Genomic DNA, 21,943 nt, shown 5'->3' on the forward strand with positions numbered 1-21,943 from the left:
TCCAGAGTCAGACAAGAAGATGGATACCAATTTTCTCTCTGAACACATAGTTCAGTAGAAAGCTATCCGGCTGCAAGCTAGCTTAGCACACATGAATGGAAGCGGACATGGACCAGCTAGTCTAGCTGTGTGTTGGCCAAAAACACCACTTCCAGAGTTTTAAGCTAGGCTAGTAGTGGTCCATATCAGCTTCCATTAATTTGTGCTAGGCAAGCTTGCAGCCGGATAGCTTTCTACTGAACTATGATTTGTATATCTATCTTCTTGCCTGACTCTGGAGAAGATGGTAAGTGTTCCGATAATTGTTGCATGTTCCTTTATCTTGACTGGCAATTTCACTCAATCACTCACTTACGGCTAGCTAGGCTGTCCCTAGTGAGCTCTGTGTAAGCTTCACTTCTATGCCACTGTGTCCTTCTATAAGTGTTGAGAACCATGGTCATACTTAGTGATGCACCGATGTGAAAATTGTGGCCGATACCGATAACCGATATTATTGCTGTTCTGGGCGATACTGATATTTACCGTTGTGTTGTCGATATCTCTGTATAGAAAACACTTTTTTTATGATAATCAAATAAAGAGCTATTTTCCACTTTTGTAACTTATTTTCAGAAATGACTGATATTTTGAAACTATTTAAGGCCAAAACATGTAAAAAGATTTATTTTTTTAATATCGGCCCTATCTTGATATCGGACCGATACCGATGTGTAAAAAAACTGCCATATCGGCCGATATTATATCGGCGGCCGATATATCGTGCATCACTAGTCATACTGTTAGATTCGATCCTGTTTACTGTATGTATTAGTAACACACACCCCCTCCCCTCTCTCTCTCTCTCCCCCCTTTCTTTCTCCCTCTCTCTCTCCCTTCTCTCTCTCTCTCCCCTCCCCCCCCCCTCGCACTCTCTCTCGCTCTCTCTCTCGCTCAGCCTCTGCGATTGGATATCAAAAGGAGGCTGACAGCTCGGTCGGACCGGGTGAAGAGTGTGGACCTGCACCCCACAGAGCCATGGATGGTGGCCAGCCTCTACAACGGCAGTGTGGTGGTCTGGAACCACGAGTCCCAGGTCAGACACTCGCATTCATCTGTTTGTCTCAGTTGTGCCAGTCAGCCAGCCTACTTAATTTATTGAAATTACTTCTATTCGTACCCAAGTACTCATCTATTCATTCATCCACCCACTCACTCGCTCACTTACTCACTGAATGAACTTAATTAGTTAATTTATTGATGTTATTGATGTCTTTTTTTAATCCATCCATCCCTACCTACCTCCCTCCATCCATCCCTACCTACCTCCTTCCATCCATCTGTCCACTCATGAATCGATTTCAAATGTATATACTCAGAATCCAGCATGCATGGTCTTGTGATTATTTGACGAAGACCTAATCACTGTTAATCCATGTTCCATGTAGAACCTGGTGAAGACCTTTGAGGTGTGTGACCTGCCCGTCCGAGTGGCCAAGTTTGTAGCCAGGAAGCACTGGGTCGTCGCTGGAGCAGTAAGTCTCAGATCGGTCGTTAGCACTGGTTATGTGTACAGCAAGTTATGAGAACATTTAAAGACACGACCCCCTCTCTTTAACCTAATTATAATACAGTATAAACCATGAAAAACTTTTTCTTTCTTGCGTTCTTTCTTTCTTTCTTTCTCTCTTTCTCTTCCTCTCTCACTCCCTCTCCCTCTCTCTCTCCCCAGGATGACATGCAGATCCGTGTGTTCAACTACAACACACTGGAGAGATCTCACATGTTTGAGGCTCACTCTGACTACATCCGCTGTATCGCTGTGCATCCTAGCCAGCCCTACATCCTGACCAGCAGTGGTACGATCACACACACACACACACACACACACACACACACACACACACACACACACACACACTTCTCTCTCTTAGCTGTCCATCGTGTTCGATGATGACGCTTCCTCCAGGGACGGGGTGAGGGACGGGGGGGGGGGTGGTAGCGACGCTGCTGCTGGTGCCACTTCTCGTGGGCGTTGAGTCCGATCCTTGAGCCGCACACCCGTCCACAGATGGCGCAAGGGAAGCCAGATACCTGGGGGATGCCAGCCGCCCACTGGTGTCGTTGCGTGCGCCTCTCAGATCTTCGGTCTTGGTTCGTTTGGTGTATTTGGGAAACTGCAGTGGCACAAGTGACTTGCCAGGCTGATCTGTCGAGTGCCAGAGTTTCAAGCTGCGTGATGTTTGCACACTTTAGGAGGTCCCTGGTGTAGTCCTTAAAGCGTCTCTTTTGGCCTCCAGCAGCCCGCTTTGTGCCCTATCCAATGAAGATGTTTTTTGGCCACAGCTGTGGCCATACAGGTTGAGTTGGTGTTGTTGAGGATGTCACACACACACACACACACACACACACACACACACACACACACACACACACACACACACGCACACACACAGAAGTTTCTGCTTTTCGTATCATAAAGCAGATAAGATTGATGTTACTGCTACCTGCACTGGAGCCCGGAATTTGTGCCAAAACAGTGACAGCTGAGGAACCAAAAACGAAATAACCAATAATTAATTAATAATTACAAATAATTATGAGGGGAAATATTGTATTGCGGATGTCTCAAAAGTGTGTATGTGTGTCTGTGTGTGTACTGTGTGTGTGTGCGCACACAGATGATATGCTGATCAAGTTGTGGGACTGGGACAGGAAGTGGGCCTGTAGTCAGGTGTTTGAGGGCCACACCCACTACGTCATGCAGATCGTCATCAACCCCAAAGACAACAACCAGTTCGCCAGCGCCTCCCTGGACAGGACTATCAAGGTACACACGCACACACACAGACGCACACACACACACACACACACAGACACACACACACAGACACACACACTCTCACTCTCTCTGTCTCGTTCAGTCTCTCTTTCAATACCTCTCTCGATCTTCACTTATATGCATAAAATGGTCACACACACATAATGCATCATTTCTGGAGTGAGGAACATCCCTCCTTTTTTTGTATATAATTATTTTCATTATTTGACAATGATACAAAACAAAACATTATATATAAATGGAACAGAACGGAACAAGACAAAAACATATATACAAGACATTATATAAACAAGACTCACAAAAAAAAGACTAGACCGAAAAAGGACAATGACAATCGTGAAAATTACTGTATTAAATGTATGTTATTGCCATGTAACTGCTACTGATAAGTATGATCGACAAATGTCCCTCTTGTGGAGTTGTTATCTCAGAGACCTGCACTGAAAGGTAACATATAGGTATCGGTGCACTGATGTACTGTATATCAGAACACGCGTAACGAGGACGTCCTGTGTCTGTGGCAGGTGTGGCAGCTGGGCTCCAACAGTCCTAACTTCACCCTGGAGGGCCACGAGAAGGGGGTGAACTGCATCGACTACTACAGCGGAGGGGACAAGCCCTACCTCATATCAGGGGCCGACGACCGCCTGGTGAAGATCTGGGACTACCAGGTACCACGACTACATTTACAGTTAGTCATTTAGCGCAGGGGTTCCCAAAGTGGGGGTCGCAACACCCAGGGGGGTCGCCAGATGATATAAAAAAAAGGTGTATTTTTTATTTTTATGCAGTCAGGCCACTGAACTTAGAAGCAGGCCAGGCCAGTGTTTCTAGTTGCAGCAGCACAATAGTTAGATCACCTAGGTGGGGAACAACCAGGAGATCACTGCAACTCACAAGTTGGAGAACTATCTCTCTCTCTCTCTTGCTCTCACACACACAGACACAAAGGGAGCCGCATGTGATTGGTGGAGGCGGGACCCTTACAAAAAACTGTTGTTGCTAATCATTGACACATAATAGCCTGTAATAATCCCCCCCAGAAAAATCTACTTTGCGTTTGATATATTGCAAATATATGCCATCACACACACTGGCATTTAACACTTTGAGTGCCACGCCGGGTTTTCCTTTTCACCCCCTGAATGCCACCATCGGCGCCAATGTTAACGTTAATATCGCCTAATCTATGTTTTAAATTATGGCTATGTGTCTAATCTGCCCATTGCATTATCAAAGACTATTTTCCAGTCAGTGCTGTCAAGGCAGATTGTTTTTTTATCGCGTCATTTCCGTTTCAGAGCATTTAGAAAAGCACCCGTTTTCAGATGAAAATCGTCTTTTACTGGAATATTCCACAACGTTGATATTCGTCTGCCTTTTTATGAATCGTTTTCAAATAAACGCTAGATGATCAATATTATACGTGCACGCAAGCACATTCGGGCCGCGCACGGATAATCGCCGCGTTGATTTCCTCTCGGACTTTTACAGTGAAACCGAAAGAGTCCATTTCACAAAACAGCCTATAACTTCATCAAAATTAGTCTGATTATCCTAACACTGATAACATAGAGTCCGTAAGGACTCTAACTGGTATATTCCAATTCCTGATCACCATTCGAAAAAATCGATAAGTGTATGGATCCAACGCGATACAGTAGAACTCCATGATCAGCGGGGCTCAGACGCTCCAGAATGAACTGTGGTAACCCCGGCTGGATCAGTGGACTGGAAAATGTCGAGTACCGGATTTTTTTCCCCATCCATTTTCATTGAGTCCATTCCAAAATCCCTTATGTCATCTGGGAGACGACAGGGGGCGCTTTTTTCCACAATGATCGCTGGCGCCGCTCGGGTATACTCGGGTAGGCTCGGTGATGCAATATGATTTCAGATAGCTAAAAAAAAAAAAATCCGGGAAATCTCGTGAGTGGCTTTCAACCACCTATAAATAAACCCGAGTATTCTCGTGTGTGGCAGTTAAAGTGTTAAGGGTTAGAATTATAAAATTAATATGTGGTGTTATGATCAGGGCTGAAGTTGAATAAAGGATTGTATTTTTTTACATTTTTTATTACAAAAAAAAACCCTGCTTAAAAAGTGGCCTGACTGGGGCTATATTTTGCACTATATTTCCTGGCCTGAATGATTTACCCAGTCCGGCCCTGGTTAAAAGCCTCCAATGCTTATTAGTGTGTGTGCGTTTGAACGTTTGCATGTTTCAACCATACATTTCCATTTATAAAAAAAATATATATATTTTTTACCTCCTATAATAGTGGGGGTCGCGGCTCTCTGACACCGTTATTTGGGGGTCGTGGCCTGAAAAGTTTGGGAACCCCTGATTTAGCTGATGCTTTTATCCAAAGCGACTTACAAGTTGTGTACAACAAGTCAGCAGGAGGGGGTACACCTCTGCTAGCGGTGCTGAACAAATTTTGATTTTTAAATACAAATGTATCTATGAGTATTTGCTGACTTGTAATTTCTTTAGTCTGGGACAGACATAACCCCTACCCCATGTCCAGTAATATTTATTGTTTACAGTTCCAGTGTGCGTAGCTGACGGACTTTAGTATGTCTTCTCTCTCAGAATAAGACGTGTGTGCAGACGTTGGAGGGCCACGCCCAGAATGTGTCCTGCGTCAGCTTCCACCCTGAGCTGCCAATCATCCTCACAGGCTCAGAGGATGGTGAGTAGTGTAGTTCCTTATGTATTTAACTACACACATAAACTGCAAATCAATGTCAAACACAATGTTTTATATTTATTTTACTGTATTAAGTGCTACAACGTGGGATAATCACCACTTAAAGTGGTAATCTGCAAGATCCAAATTTGTTGCCACATGATGGGAATACGAAATCGTAATTGAAATTGTAACTCGATTAATCACCCTAGTTTTAGGTGGTCTTGACTAGTCAGTCGGTTGGTCCACAAAAGTGTCTCTACCCTAGTGGCTTCACATTTCACCCTAGGAGGCTGAGATTTGGCATGGAGGTCAAGTGCACGTGTGCGAAGATGTGTGTTTGTGTTGGCTGGTCCTTAACTCATTGACCGCCGGGGATTAGACGGGGCCCCGTTCTAGCACTGCCATGCTTTAAAAGATAGGAGTGCGTCACCTTGTTTGTAGGGCTCTAACTATATTATATATTATAGCTATGGATACAATACTATGGCCCATTTGACATCACCTATCTATCGTTCAATATGTGAAAAAGAATACATTTTTCCATCCATACGTTCCCGTGTTATACTGTGGTGAATATAAGTATCGTTATAGCATGGTCTGGGGTAATTCCCGAAAGGCTGAGTAATAGGCTTATACGTCAATTCTACTATAAACGTTGCCGTTTCTTGCCTGTACACGCTATTATTCCCAAATCAAATCTATATCATGGGTATTATGTTTCATCATGAATGCATGAAAGGGGGGGGGGGGGTCTTTTCTTGATGCTTTGATCGTCACCAACGGCATACGTTGTGGAGTAACGTTACACACATATGTTGCGATCGGGGTGAAGACATGGTTGGATCAACACAGGATTGATATCATATAGCCCTTACCTTCACTAGGATGTACCCCAAAAAGAATATTCCAATTATCTGATCGAGTCCCAGTATTGGTGTCGATCGTGTCGCCAACATAATCCACCACACATCATGCATCGGGAGCATTTGACGCGTCTCAATCCGATCGTTATAACCGATCCATTCGCCCGACAAAGAAAAGTGAGCCTGGTGACATTTTACCATTGCACAGGCCCAGATACAAGGTTTCAAAGGGTGCTCGATACCGCCGTCTAGCTGGATGCGGCCGGTATTGCACTTTGGCAATCTCAGACTCATTCCCTATGGTAACACCGAGGTGTCCCCGGATGAATAATGAATACAAATATTGGGGGGGGGGGGGGGGGGGGAGGGAGAAACAATCAAATAACGTATATATATACGTGGTTGGCGTTCAAAGGATGGCGCCCAATAACGTATATAAACGTTGTTGGCGGGGAATGAGTTAAGGTCCCTCGGGTTTGCTTGGAACAGGGTAAATCTGCATTTCTATGATGCCCCTATAGATCATGGAATGAACTCTAATAGTCCTTAAAGCTTAAAATTCTCCCCTTTATCGAATAGTTTAAAACATTGATTTCCAACAAGTTGTACGTGTTTTAATTGATTTGTTATCCTTACTTTTTCCCTCGTCTTGTTGTCTTATTGTTATGATTTTATATGCTGTGTGATTTTATATGCCTTATCTTTTTGCTTATTGATTGATTGATTGAAAACCTTTATTTATCCCAGAGGGGAGATTCAGATGTCCATCACAGCATAACAGCAATTTAAAAACAGTAAAAACAGTTAATGGAAACAGTTTATACATAACATACACTTATTAGTATGTGTTAAAAACAAGATGGACAAATACATAGGGATAAAAAATTGCTAAAATAGAGCTAAAAGTGGTTAAAAGAAAAATAAGTCCAATTATGATGTTAAATAATTAAATTAATTGGTTACAGTCCACAACCCAGATCCTCCAGTCCACAGCAGTTAGCCCGTCCTGGCCCTGCCTGTTTGTGGAGCCTGATTGCCACCGGCACAAAGGACTGCCTGAAGCGCTTTGTGTTATGTCGGGGGGGGGGGGGGATAAGTCTGCGGCTAAACGTGGACCGCATTGCGGTCAGCTCGTCATGGAGGGGGTGGCAGGCATTCTCAAGGATAGCATATAGCTTCCTCCTCGTCCTCCCCTCTGCCACCACCTCCAGACTGTCCAGAGCCCTCATTTATCAACGTTGCGTACGCACAGATATGTGCGTAACCCGTGCGTATGATCATTTCTAAGAAAAGTGTGGGACTTATCAATTTGAACGTGTGCTTGACTTTGTGCGTATATCTACGCTCAGCTCTGACTGTGCGTACCTGGCGCCCGGCGGTAGAATATGGATACTGCAGACGGACGGCATATGCTTTCATCAGTTTCATGCATTAGTTTCAACGCGGAAATAAGCTTTTGTTCATTAGTTTGACTGACGTGTTCTGTATGACCCCCGTAATTCATTATAGTTAATTGTAAAATGGCGACAGTAGTGTAATTATGGTCAAAACCCTATAAATAGCATTTGGAATAATGGGTAATCTGAATGAATGAATGCAGCATGGTTTATATATAGCGTTATCGGAATATACAGGGTGTACTGACTGCGCTCCGCGTAACTCAACTCGTTATTATTTTGAGCATAGATTGCAGAAATACGGGAACGTTTTGATTATATTTAAAAGGCTTTGCCATTGTTAAACTAAATAAGTGGAATTTCGAAGCTGTAAGCAGAATACAAGTCATATGAACACGCACAATATAGTGTTCTTCCCCCTTCCTACTGTATAAGAAAGAATTAAAAACGCATTGCAACGAGAACAGAGGTTATTTGTTGAGTTTATGTGTATTACAAAACCCTTGCAATAAATGTGTCTTAAATGAATGAAAAGCATACATGCTCTAGATATACAGGTAGCATATATCGTGTGGGTGATATGACTTTTAATTATTCTGCTTACATAACTTCGAAATTCCACTTATTTCGTTTTACAATGTCAAAGCCTTTTAAATATAAATCAAAACATTCCCGTATTTCTGCAATCTATGCGCAAAATAATAACGAGTTGAGTTCTAACAAAGAACGTATTACATGCTGGGTAGGCTGATAGAGTAAACTGTAAATGAAATAGTCTATAACATTATAAAGGATAGGCTATAATAGCAGGGTCTTCCCAACCTTTATTCCCCAGAGCCCCACGATTCCTGGGAGACATATAGGAATATGATATGATATAAGGTATACTGGTCCGTCAGCGAGGAGATTTAGCCCACAGTGGATAGCCATTAAATGCCATTTGAGAATATAGGCTATTAATGCAAAACGACGGCCTATAGCCTATACATATTATTTAATGTGTTCATAAGCGTAAAGATACAACAGCTAGATTAACGATCAAGTTAGTTTACTGTGCAGGCTTCGCAGGGCTGTGCCATGTGCTATTATATATGTGCAAGTTACTGTTGCATAATGTAGGCTATGGCTGCTATTATATGTAATTCATATAGGCTACCTAATACCGACAACAAAATAGATTGTATGCCTCTACAAATCATATTATACCCGGTAGTCAATCGAACAAAACTAATAAAGGCATTCATATTCCAGCATGGTTATAATGACACACCAACGCCAAACCGTGGTTAACAGTCTTTATTAGTATTTTGAGCTGTCCAGGCAGAATTGCAGCAATGGTCTTAGGGAGTCGTTGATATCTGACATCCCCGTGTACAAGTCCGCCAGCCTTTTATTTATCCCATAACACGGGTTGTGTCTTCTTGGTTCGACAGCGCCTCCGTGAACAATCTCGCTCGTGGAGTTTCTCAGAGTTCGCTCAGGTTAGTCCATTATTGCACATCCTATGGGGGGTGTTTCATTACCATATATGGATAATCATGCACGAGCATTGACGGTAAGAACAAATGGTATTTATCGGAGTGTGCATAGGACCCGTGTACGCATGGTTGATAAATCCCGATATTTCTGTGCGTATACATTCTAAATTCTGTGCGTAGGAACGGAAAACACTTTCTACGCAACGTTGATAAATGAGGGCCCAGGTCCGCTCCCACCACAGAGCTTGCTTTTTTGACCAGTTTATTTATTTTGTATGTGTTGGTGTTGCCCCCCCAGCATACCACAGCGAAGAAGAGGGCACCAGCAACCACAGACTGGTAGAACATCTGCAGCAGTTTGCTGCAGACATTAAAAGACCTGAGCCCTCTCAGGAAGAACAGTCTGCTCTGTCCCTTCCTGTAGAGGGCCTCGGTGTTGTCCGTCCAGTCCAGTTTATTGTTCATGAGAACACCCAGGAATTTGTAGTTCTCCACCCTTTCCACCTCCACCCCCTGGATGATGATGGGAGTTGGGGGCTTCCTCCTGCTCCGCCGATGGTCTACCACAATCTCCTTCGTCTTGCTGATGTTGAGCTGTAGGTGGTTTTCATTGCTCCACTCTGTGAAGCTCTCCACCACAGCTCTGTACTCCTCCTCGTTGTCGTTGGTGATATATCTAACGATGGAGGAGTAATCAGAAAACGTTTGGAGATGGCAGTTCCTGGAGCTGAAGCGGAAGTCTGAGGTGTACAGGGTGAATAAAAAGGGTGCCAATACAGTTCCCTGGGGGGCGCCAGTGTTGCAGATCAGCACGTCCGAGTGACACCCCTTCAGTTTGACAGACTGTGGTCTGCCAGTGAGGTAGTTGAAGATCCAGGCCACCAAGTCGTCCTCCTTTTCTGTATGTACACTCGATGTGACTATAAATGAGGGAAACCTCAGTTGCCTTTTGAGTTTAAATAAAGGTTTGAATGCATGCTTGCATGGATATAGCGTGTCCGCTATTGCAGAACATTTGGTTTTGGCAACATCTATTGTTCAGAAGCGGTCATTGCTGTTGTGTTTATGCACTGTTTTGACTTGCTTCCCATCTTTAACACATTGACGACCAGCGTCCCGCGCCGATTTATAGGCCAGAGGACCGAGCGTTGTCAACAAACCGATGTACTTTCTAACAGCTATATATATACTTTATAGTATTGCTATCTGTCCATTCTCATTGTCACTTGAGTGCATAAACCGTGCCTTCATAATGGCTTAAAGAAAATAAAAATCCATCGGTTGGTTGTCATTTTATAGCGCCGTGAATATAAGGTTTATCGCAGTTTTCGCCTAGTCTTTTTTCTGGGGAGCTAGATAATAGGCTAAATGCTAGTCACGTTATATCAAACGCCATTTCTGCTGTGTATATATATACGAATGAAATAAAACAAACTGCGTAGCATCCGGACTATTACAGAGCATCTATGGATGAAATGGGGGCGGCGGGGAACGCCGATTACTATTATTGATTAGCAATACAGTGCGTTCACGTAGCCATTTTCACTGATCGATCACGTTGCGTTTTAAAACAATGTCCAATCCAGCTGTAATTTCGGGGAATAGTATCCTACCGTCAGCCCATGTGATCGCCGGCAGCATTTCGTCATTAGTCATCGGAATCTGGTAGATCGATATGTCCATTGGTTGATCATAAATCTGCGGTCGGTAACGGGATCAAAGATGGAGTATGTTCGGCTGGGACCGAGGCTCATATGAAACGCAGACAGTAAAAAAAAATTTTTTCAATCGCCCTCAATGATACTGCAGTGGAGCAATGGCGCCCCTAAGAGGATCTGGCCGGTATTGCATGTTTCGAAAATCAAATATGCGGGTAGGTCCTGCAAGAAGATTGCGGACGTTAATAGCGTTATTAATATGGAATAAAACAATAACAACTTGCCACGAGTTAACTCGTGGCTCTGGTCCACAACGCATGGCACCGAAACACGAGTTAACTCGTGGCTGGTCCCTATAGTGTTAAAATGCATACGAACTACTGAGTTCGTTTTTCTATTCATTCCAAACAAACTGCTGTTGCTGCTGCTGGTGACATAAAACGCAACACTTCCTGTGTGCCGGATGATTTTTCCCAGGAATGTCCAGACACTAGAGTTTGAAACACTCAGGAATGGCAATGAACTGGGTATAGGTAGAATCACTATTGTGGCAAATTAGACATTTATTTATATGAAAATGGAAATTGGAAACAAAACTTGTTATTCAGTATTCTTCTTTTTTACTATTTTTAAATTTGAATTTATTCACACACGATACAATACACACTTAACACTTTGAGTGCCGACGACGTGTATTGTAGTCTTATCATGCCCCCTGTTGAGTGCCGACGGCGTGAAATGTCGTTTGATTTTTTTATTAGCGATCTGAATTCATATTTCATCAACAGAGTCTCCCGTTGGTACAGCAGACTCTCTAGGAGCTCAGATGGGAAAATACCGCCCCCTATCGTCTATCCCTGTGTAACTGCAGCCCATTAGATTATACTGGGAGATCCCTGTGGGGGGAGCCTACTGGCTCCATTATGCTGGCGATGGATCTGATGAACATGGAAGTGATCGCGAGTTGGAAAGCAGCGTGGAATATATATTTACAGCAGCCAATAATCAATCAATAAACGTGATCGATATTTGGAATGGCGATCAGGAATTGGAATAATCTTTTTGAAGAACATCTGATCTAAGGTAACGAGTCTATGTTACCAGTTTTAGGATAATCAGAGCTGTATTCACTGAGATATCAGCATGTGCCATGTGTGTGTGTGTGTGATGTTGAGGAAATGAGAGAATAGATTTTTCAGCCCGCTTCTATAGCGTGCATAAGTACACATATACTATTGATAATCTAGCGTTTATTTGAAAACGATTCATAAATAGGCCGACAAATGACAACGTGTCTAGTGTATTCGAGAATATTCCAATAAATGCCGTTTGTTGTGAAGGGCCAGATTAAACCGAATATATATATTTATTTATATATATATATTTAATTGTATTTGTATATTCTCTAATATTCCCTGATATCCCTTGTATATTCCGTGTACAATATGCATTGAATATCCATTCTAGCCTACTGAACATCCCATAATAGTCTCCATTCTACTATTGGTCGAGACCTTGGTGCCAGGCTGCCATACCCCCCAGACCCAGTTCAAACGTACCGCTCAACATGTACGAACAAGTCCTAGTTCCGCGTAGGAATCTGGCTACCGCACCACTAATGGGACTATTTGTTCATAGTGCGTATATATACTGCGCTACTAAAGTAGGACTTCCTTTTCAGTCCAGTTTCTTACCCTCCAATAGAGTCACAGACGTAAAGCCTCCCCGCGACGCCACGTGTGGGAGTAAGGCCAAGTTCGGCTTACCATCGGTATTGAGACATCGTGTATATTAATATTTGAATAGTCATATTTGGCACTATATCGTCGAGTTGGACGTAGTCTATTAAGCTAATAATAGTCTGTTAATATATAGTGCTTCGTGCGGTGAGAATACTACCGTAGTCAGTACCCCATCGTTTCGGGCAGAGAACTGGCTGCTTATCCAGGGTGGTTGACCCCACGTGAAGCTGCACCCGAGGAGCCCCAGAGCCGACGAGCGAGTGGACCTGTATACCGGATTATTCTACCGACGACAGCCCGCCTTCCCCGGCACGGATTATGCTTTGTATACGTTGATTATTCCATGGATAAAGACCCCCGACACTGCCGTGTGTTGGAACCCCCCCCCCCCCCTGGAGAGGACGCAAGGTGAGGAGACGCTCTGCAAGACGAGGTCGCTTCACGTCTCTCCTCCGTGGACCGGAGGACGCCGGCCCACAAAGAGTCCACCTGCTTTCATCTGTGGTCCAAGGATCGCCGGCGCATTGAACGGCACTACAGTGGGTTCACCTGGGATACCCTTGGCCGGATGAGGCAGCCGGATTCTACCCCCCCCCCCCCCTTCCTACTCCTGTCGGCTTACAAGCGACCGGATTAACCCCCCCTAGTGTATCCAGTATATAATCATTAAAGTATCATTGCTGTTATTCCTTAAACTATTCCAGGTCGTATATGTACCACCTGCGCCTTCAGAGATTGGACATTCTCTATTGATATACCGACGAATACTCTTGCCATAAAAGTGCATACTAATTTCCATTCATAAATGTGATTGATTTGATTAAGTGCTTGCTCTACACACCATCGCTGTGTAGAAATAAAGACCTATTTCTAATTTGTACATTTGTGTTGGATCCGTTTCATCTACGTGACTGTTCATCATAATATATTTATGCCGTGTACTGGGTGGCCGAATATTAAGTACAAAGGTAGTGGTAGTAAGTATCATATCTAGTAATACAGTCAGGGAATTGTACCCCTCAGTTACACCGTTTATGGGGGGAATCTTTAAATTTTCCGGACGTTTTCGAGAGAACGATAGCTTTTCGAAATGCTATAAAAAGGATATGAACCGATTTTTTAAATAAAAAATAAAATCCGTTTCGACAATGTTGACTGCAAACAAGTCATTGATAAGCGACGGGCAGATTAGACACATAGCCATAATTTAAAATAGATTATGCATTTTTAACGCTAACATTGAAGTGGTGGAAGTGATGATGGCATTCAAGGGGGTAAAAAGGAAAACAAGGCCGGCACTGAAGTGTGTTAAGGTGCTATAGATAAATTTTTTATTTAAAGTAATCATAAAAAATTATAATAATAAGTATTGCTTTTCCCCCATTTCTATTGATTAATTAATTTATCATTTAAAAACATTTGTGTTGAAAATGAATGTTGCGTGCATGTATACCTGCCCTACTTCCCATTTCCCCCACGTGGAATGCACCTGATTGGATAAACGACATGTTGGTTCTCTAGAGCGACATCTATTGGCTGAATGTCATCCGTGTCATTTTCTCGTATTTTGACACATTGAGCGCTGAACATTAGGTAACAGGTTGTGTGCCAAATGGATACATAGAACTTTTGTTGATGAAATCTCTTCCTCCTTCCAGGGACCGTTAGAGTCTGGCACTCCAGCACCTACCGTCTGGAGAACACGCTGAACTACGGCATGGAGCGCGTGTGGTGTGTGTGTGGCCAGCGGGGCTCCAACAGTGTGGCTCTGGGCTACGACGAAGGCAGCATCATCATCAAGGTACTGTGTGTACATTGTATTTATTTATTTGTTTATTTGTCAGGGACAATGCTAAATAAAACATTGTAGCAAGTTACAATAACAAGATACAGATTCATTGCATATAGGCCCTCAACGGCTCAACCTGGCATACCGTGTGGCAAAGGGAACTGCTCCCGCCTACCTCCGGTCAATGGTCTCTAACTACACACCCTCAATACCTTCTGGCCGTCTCAGACCCACTCCTATCCGAGCTCCGGGAGGGTCATCAAGGAGAAGCCGCCTATTCTCAGTCCTTGCCCCACAATGGTGGAACGAACTGCCCACCACAGTTAGGACAGCTGAAACCTGTCCAATCTTTCGCCGTCGACTAAAGACTCACTTATTCAACCATTATCTGAAAAAATATATATATATACTGTATATATATATATTTTCTAACCCTAACTAACCTTCATGCACTTGTCCCAATATACTAACCTACACTGTAGCACTCAACACTTTGATGAACATTTTTACTCAGCTGATGGAATTGTACCCTTCCTGATGACTTGTCATACAGAACTTGTAAGTCATTTTGCTTTGGATAAAAGCGTCAGCTAAATAACTACCAATGTAAATAGGATTTCTAGCCCAGGCTAATTTGCAACCCCCCTGTCCCTGGTTAGGCTTTTCTACTTAAAAGTGGTCATTACATATCATCATTACCAAAAGTACATTCATTAAAATGAGCACATAATTAATAGTGACACTCTTTACATAATCATTACATTACATCACATTACAGTAATTTTACATACGTGTGCATGTGTGTGTGTTCCATGCCTCATGGCAATATATGTGTATTTGCCATATGTTTATAGGTGTGTGTGTCCGTGTGCATGCATGCATGTACTGTAGTCTTATGTATATATGATTGATATACAGTTGGATGCTGTCACAATTTCCATTCCGAGTTGAGAATCAATCGAAATTAGTTTGATTTCAACCTTCAAAATAATTTAATTTATTTAATCTAGAAAGATCATTGAGAGCAACCTCTCATTTACAATGACATCGAGAGGTACAGTACATAATACAAAAACAATATAGAAACAAAAGTTGATCAATTTAAATGAATTAAAACAACTACAGATTGATCAGGTTTGTGATTCTCCTAGTGTTTTTTTTCTCTCTCCACCCTCACCTACTTGGGGGGGGGGGGGGGGGTAGCCTGCATTACTTTTAGAGAACACACAGTGTAGCTGCTAGTTAACCATCTCACCGGTAGCCTGCATTACTTTTAGAGAACACAGTGTAGCTGCTAGTTAACCATCTCACCGGTAGCCTGCATTACTTTTAGAGAACACACAGTGTAGCTGCTAGTTAACCATCTCACCGGTAGCCTGCATTACTTTTAGAGAACACACAGTGTAGCTGCTAGTTAACCATCTCACCGGTAGCCTGCATTACTTTTAGAGAACACACAGTGTAGCTGCTAGTTAACCATCTCACCGGTAGCCTGCATTACTTTTAGAGAACACACAGTGTAGCTGCTAGTTAACCATCTCACCGGTAGCCTGCATTACTTTTAGAGAACACACAGTGTAGCTGCTAGTTAACCATCTCACCGGTAGCCTGCATTACTTTTAGAGAACACACAGTGTAGCTGCTAGTTAACCATCTCACCGGTAGCCTGCATTACTTTTACAGAACACACAGTGTAGCTGCTAGTTAACCATCTCACCGGTAGCCTGCATTACTTTTAGAGAACACACAGTGTAGCTGCTAGTTAACCATCTCACCGGTAGCCTGCATTACTTCTAGAGAACACACAGCGTTGCTGCTAGTTACTATGCTCACCGTTAGCTAGGGCTGCACGATTTTGGGAAATAATCTAATTGCGATTTTTCTCACAGATATTGCGATTGCGATTAAATTTGCGATTTATAATAATAAAAAAATGTAAGCAGCCCCACAGAGGTTTATTGTAAAATGCGGCTTGCATCTGCCCTACGCGTGGGTCTGTTCGGGACACCGAGCCTGAACATTTTTCTTTTTACCTGGGAATCGATACCGGTACTCAACGGTACCTTTTCTTCTGTACTTCTGAGATTTGCCTACCCCTGGAATCTTCGCGGCATGTTCCAACGACACGTCGGGTCTATTATTACATTTATTACATTTCATTATCTGAAATGATAAAAAAAATTAAAATAAAATCGAACCCCCGACTAACCTTACTGTCATGCACTTGTCCTAATAAACTAACCTACACTGTAACACGTAACACTTTGATGAACATTGTTACTCAGCTGATAGAGTTATACCCTTCTTGCTGTCTTGTCGCACAGAACTTGTAAGTCGCTTTGGATAAAAGCGTCAGCTAAATGACTAAATGTAAATGTAAATGATGTTTCCTCGTCTTGTGGCAGCAGATCGCGGGACAGCGTGCAAGGTTTGGCTATCGAGCCGGCTCGTACACAGGTACAGTAGGCTCTGTGTCATCAGGCATTAACGCTGGTGTTAGTAATGCTGCTGGTTGTTTTGTTACACAACCGAGTTGTGTGTCGGCGCCAGGGGCGGGATGTTTTGGTGAACGTCCCTCTGAGTTGGACGTTTTCCAGGCGATCCTGGAGCGCGCTGCTAACACTAATGCTATAATGCTGGGTCACTGTTTTAATGTTCCCCGCCGTGGGATGTCACTGCTTTTCCCTCCTCTTAACCGGTTCATTGATGAAGGTCAGTCGGTAGCTAATGTGGGGGGTTTTGCTGAGTCTTATTTACCCTTTTTACGGGTGAATGGGTTGACAACAGGGCGCAGGGCGGGTGTGCCGTGGCTAGAGAGCCAGGTAGCATCGATCCTGTGCCCCGGCGGGGTTGAACGGTGTCCCACCCGGAAGCCGACGCTTGAGAGTCGGCCCGGCACGTGGCAGTATGGAATGATGAGAGTTATACTGCTACAGGATGGAATTTAGCGGCGGCCAGTGTTGTGGCTCAGCTGACTGTTTTTCTGTCCACATTAGCGTCGGGTAGTGGGGCTACAGGACCAGCCGACGCTGAAAACATTTTGCATGTTTTTGGTGTTATAGAGATCTTGACTCAGTCGCAAGCTATAATTGCGGGGAGGATTAGGATGCTATCAACGCTTGTTAATAGGCATTTCTGGTTGGAGCAGTCTCCTCTTGGGGAGCAAGAAAGGTTTCTTCTCCTCACGGCTCCTCTTTCCGCGGAAGGACTCTTTGGTCGTTCTGCGGAGACGCAGGCGGTTGTTGACCTAGGTCCCACACCGCCTCACGCTATGCAGCCAGAGGTTGGAGCACGGCCTCGTCAGCGACTGTGGCGAGGCCCTCGACAGGCGGCCATGTTTCCCCCGCCAGTGGTACCCTGGGCGTCGAGTCAACAGGGGTCCACAAGGCCGACAGCCTTGGCGGCCGAGGGATCGGCCATGTTGGATGTGCTCGGCTTGGAATATACAAGCCGTCGCCGTTCGCCGAGCTGCATTTTCGTGCCTACAACCACAGCCACAGGGATATATCCAGCTTTGACAAGCTCTCTCTCCTCCTGCCGATTAAATTCAGCAGCTCTTCCTCGACCTCGAGTGCCTGTAGCTGCCAGCTAACGTTAAAACTAACCTAAAGTTACACAAGCAGAATACATCACAAATACTTCCGGTCGGGGGATTTCAAAATAAAAGAGCGACGTCTAAAAGCACCGGAAATACGTTTATTTTGTACATTATCTAACGTTAACACGAACCTAAACTAACTTTAGTTAAACAAACTTTGCGCGTCGATGTTGCAGAAGCATAAATGCAGAGTGTCTACAACACCGTTGCTTTGTCGATGTTGTGGTGCAGTTGCTTTGAAGTTGCTGTAGCATGTAGAGGCCTTTAGTCTGCAACACTACTAGACATCTAAGAAGGGAGATCCCCCCTTGAATGGCCCTTCTAAGGTTTCTCTCCTCCACACTGCCTGTGGAGAATGTTTCCCTATTGTTAGGTTTTAGTGAGTTTTTCCTTACCTTCGCGTGGTGTATGTCTGGGAGTGCTTGCATTCTTTCATTTATTTGCATTTATTTTAAATTTGTTGGACCTTATGGTGTTCTTGTTCTGTTCTTGACTTATTGTTATGTTTCTTCTTGACTTGTTTAAAGAAGACGTGTACGGCCCATGGGGACATTAACGTGTGTTGTCGGGCCTTACAAATAAATTTGATTTGATTTGATTTGATTTGGGACTAAACACGTTTCGCAATTATGCCACAACAATGTGGAACGCCCTACCCACAGCCGTAAAATAATGTGAATCCCTACCCACTTTCAAAACCGCTCTCAAAGAGCACCTACCGGAGGCTGCAATTAGAAACTGGCCCCGGTAAATGTACAGTTTCTTCCCCCTCAAATGTATATATTCTCTTTCAGAAACTCTGTCTGTAAATAAACAGTACTGTATATTTGTATATCTTGTATGTCATAAATGTCTGGATGTAACAGTGCTGTATATCTGTATGTCGTGTATGTCATAATTGTTATGATTAATTGAAAATGGGGGACCCTGATGATTTTATCAATTAATTAGAATTAATGATTTAGGACGAGGAGTCACCTTTTATTTTACAAAAAGTAATGTTTGGTGAAAGTTACATTTGCACTTTATTAATCCCAATAGGGAAATTCATTCTTGTTTGATGATCAAGAGGCACCTTTTATATATATATATTAGGGCTGTCAGTTTATCGCGTTAATTAGATTAATTAATTACACAGCAAATAATCGCGTTATGAAAATTAACTCAAAATTAATTACATTTTTTTTTTTTTTTTTTTATAATTTTTTTTGTATCTTATTCATTCCATAAGCATGTAGAATACACATTTACAGATTTTTTTTTAATATGGTTCATTTGCATGTTCTTGGTATCTGATTCTAGGGACATCTATGAATCTCAGGGAATGTATTCCCAGTGTCAGAAATACTGTGGGCTAGATCCACAAAGAATGGATTGCACGGTGCAAGTTGCACCCTTACTTACAATTCATTATGAATTGAAAATGGGGGACCCTGATGTAAACAAGACGAAAGTCTTTCTCTGGTCTGCATTCCCTTAACAATTGTGTGTATTGAGCCGTACTGTATTGTACCCATTCTGCAATCTGTTAATAACATTTTCATTCAATCAATCAATCTGCGCGGTGATTGATTGAATGAAAATTTTATTTTGAGTAAATTGTAATGAACCAAATGAGAATATCAATAATTTTTTTTTATCTTTGACTGTGAATAACACCATGCTCAAATTGACCAGACCTGAAAAATCTAAGCAAATTAATAGATGGAAGATCATTAAACAGAAGGTTTTGTAGATACAGTACTGAATTCTGCCATCTGGACACATGCAATTTGAAATATGATTATAGAATATAGAATATGAGGCATAAAATGGTAATGCGATTAAAATGCGATTAATTAGATTAATTCATTACAAATCCTGTAATTAATTAGATTAATTTTTTTAATCGCCTGACAGCACTAATATATATATGTATATATTATTATTATTATTTTAAATGAAGATTGGTTCATTTGGTTAGGTTTGCACTTCACTCCCAATAGGGAAATTCATTTTTAGGCCATATCGCCCAGCCCTACCCTGATGTAAACAAGACTAAAGTCTTTCTCTGGTCTGCATCCCCTTAACAATTGTGTGTATTGAGCCGTACTGTATTGTACCCATTCTGCAATCTGGTAATAAAAAATGTAATCAATCAATCAATCAATTAGAACAGTGCCCATCAATGTGTCAAGTCTCCTAATTTCAAGTCAGAAGTTTGTGTACCTGGTGGTTAAAGTAATTCTTCATCTCTCTCTCTCTCTCTCTCTCTCTCTCTCTCTCTCTCCCTCCCTCTCTCAGCTGGGTCGCGAGGAGCCGGCCATGTCCATGGACTCCATTGGGAAGATCATGTGGGCCCGCCACTCGGAGGTACAGCAGGCCAACCTGAAGGCCATGGGAGATGCGGAGAGCAAGGACGGGGAGCGGCTGCAGCTCGCTGTTAAAGACATGGGTAGCTGTGAGATCTACCCACAGACCATCCAGCACAGCCCCAATGGGAGGTGAGGGGCTGAGGGCCATGTGTCAGGGTGGGGGATTAGGTATTTGATATGTGTCAAGCAGGGGAGGGTTGTCATGGTTAATCGACTGAATTAAATAAATTAAAATGTACTGAATCGATGCTTCAAAACCTTTCATTGGTGGTAGTTAAAGGAACACGCCAACATTATGGGAAATTCGCTTACCGTCTTCTCCAGACGGTACAAGGACAAGAAGATGGATACAAATGAACAGAAGCGGATATGGACCACTAGCCTAGCTTAAAGTTCCGGGAGGTATTTTTTTGGTCAACAGCTTGGCTAGTGCCTCTGCTTCCATTCATTCCATTGCATGTCCCAGTTCATTGCATGCTGAATAAAGGCCTTTTAAGAGGTCCTGCATTATTATTATATTATTATATTTGTGCTAAGCTAGGCTAGCTTGCAGCCAGATAGCTTTCTACTGAATGCACAGAGGGAGGAAATTGGCATCTATGTTTTTGTCTGACTCTGGAGAAGATTGTAAGCACATTTGCCATAATGTTGGCCGGTCTAGTCCAACAGAAATGCAAAAGAAGGAAGTAAAATAATTCTATTCAGAACCACTAAGATTGTTCACAAATGCTCTTTAAAGAAAAAGACAGTGTTAAAGTGCATCTTTAGCTCCATTTCAGTGCATTCATGAAAAAGGTTATGAATCTGATTGGAACCATGAGGTCCGAGGGAGCATTGAAAAAACAAGCACACAAGTAAACTTAAATGCACTGCAATCATTGAACAAATCGATGACTTAATAATAATTGTTAGTAGCAGCTCTCGATGCACATTATGTTTGTGTGAATCTTGAATTAGATTGGCTAATTGGAGGTGCAAAGAATTTTTTTTATTACATATTCCAATAATACATAAACCTTTTGCACAAGACGGTCATCTTATCCCACCGATCCAAAGAGATAATTGAATGAATGAATGAATGAATGAAAACTTTATTTAACAGATTGCAGAATGGGTACAATACAGTACGGCTCAATACATACAATTGTTAAGGGGATGCAGACCTGAGAAAGACGTTTGTCTTGTTTCCATCAGGGTCCCCCATTTTCAATTCATATAGACATTTATGACATACACAACATACATGACATTTATGGCATAGGGACATATAGGTATTTAGTACTGATACATTTGTGACATAGGCGGTATTCAAATATACAGTACTGTTACCCCTAGATCCTGACAGAGTATATACATATGATGGGGAGGGGACTGTACATTAGGAGGGGGTGGGAGGGAAATATACATACGGCGGGGAGGGAATATATACATGCGGTGGGGAGGAGACTGTCTATTAGGAGGTGGTGGGGGTTTTGGGCATTTACGGTGGCCAGTTTCGAATTGCAGCCTCCCGTAGGTGCTCTTTAAGAGCGGTTTTGAATGTGGGC

The 21,943-nt window shown here is 42.8% G+C and overlaps 1 protein-coding gene across 1 annotated transcript in view; it reads left to right on the forward strand.

Moving 5' to 3' along the window:
- The window catches only part of LOC311241135 (coatomer subunit beta'-like), an 89,540-nt gene that overhangs the window by 17,539 nt on the left and 50,058 nt on the right, over positions 1-21,943 (forward strand). Inside the window, exons 2-9 of the mRNA XM_084329849.1 lie at positions 938-1,075; positions 1,428-1,514; positions 1,712-1,838; positions 2,661-2,809; positions 3,346-3,492; positions 5,418-5,517; positions 14,314-14,456; positions 20,326-20,525. Of these exons, the coding sequence (XP_084185975.1) occupies positions 938-1,075; positions 1,428-1,514; positions 1,712-1,838; positions 2,661-2,809; positions 3,346-3,492; positions 5,418-5,517; positions 14,314-14,456; positions 20,326-20,525 (1,091 nt within the window). The remainder of the gene's footprint in view (positions 1-937; positions 1,076-1,427; positions 1,515-1,711; positions 1,839-2,660; positions 2,810-3,345; positions 3,493-5,417; positions 5,518-14,313; positions 14,457-20,325; positions 20,526-21,943) is intronic.

The sequence above is a fragment of the Notolepis coatsorum genome (assembly GCF_963971535.1).
Source record: "Notolepis coatsorum genome assembly, chromosome: 1".
Taxonomy (NCBI): domain Eukaryota; kingdom Metazoa; phylum Chordata; class Actinopteri; order Aulopiformes; family Paralepididae; genus Notolepis; species Notolepis coatsorum.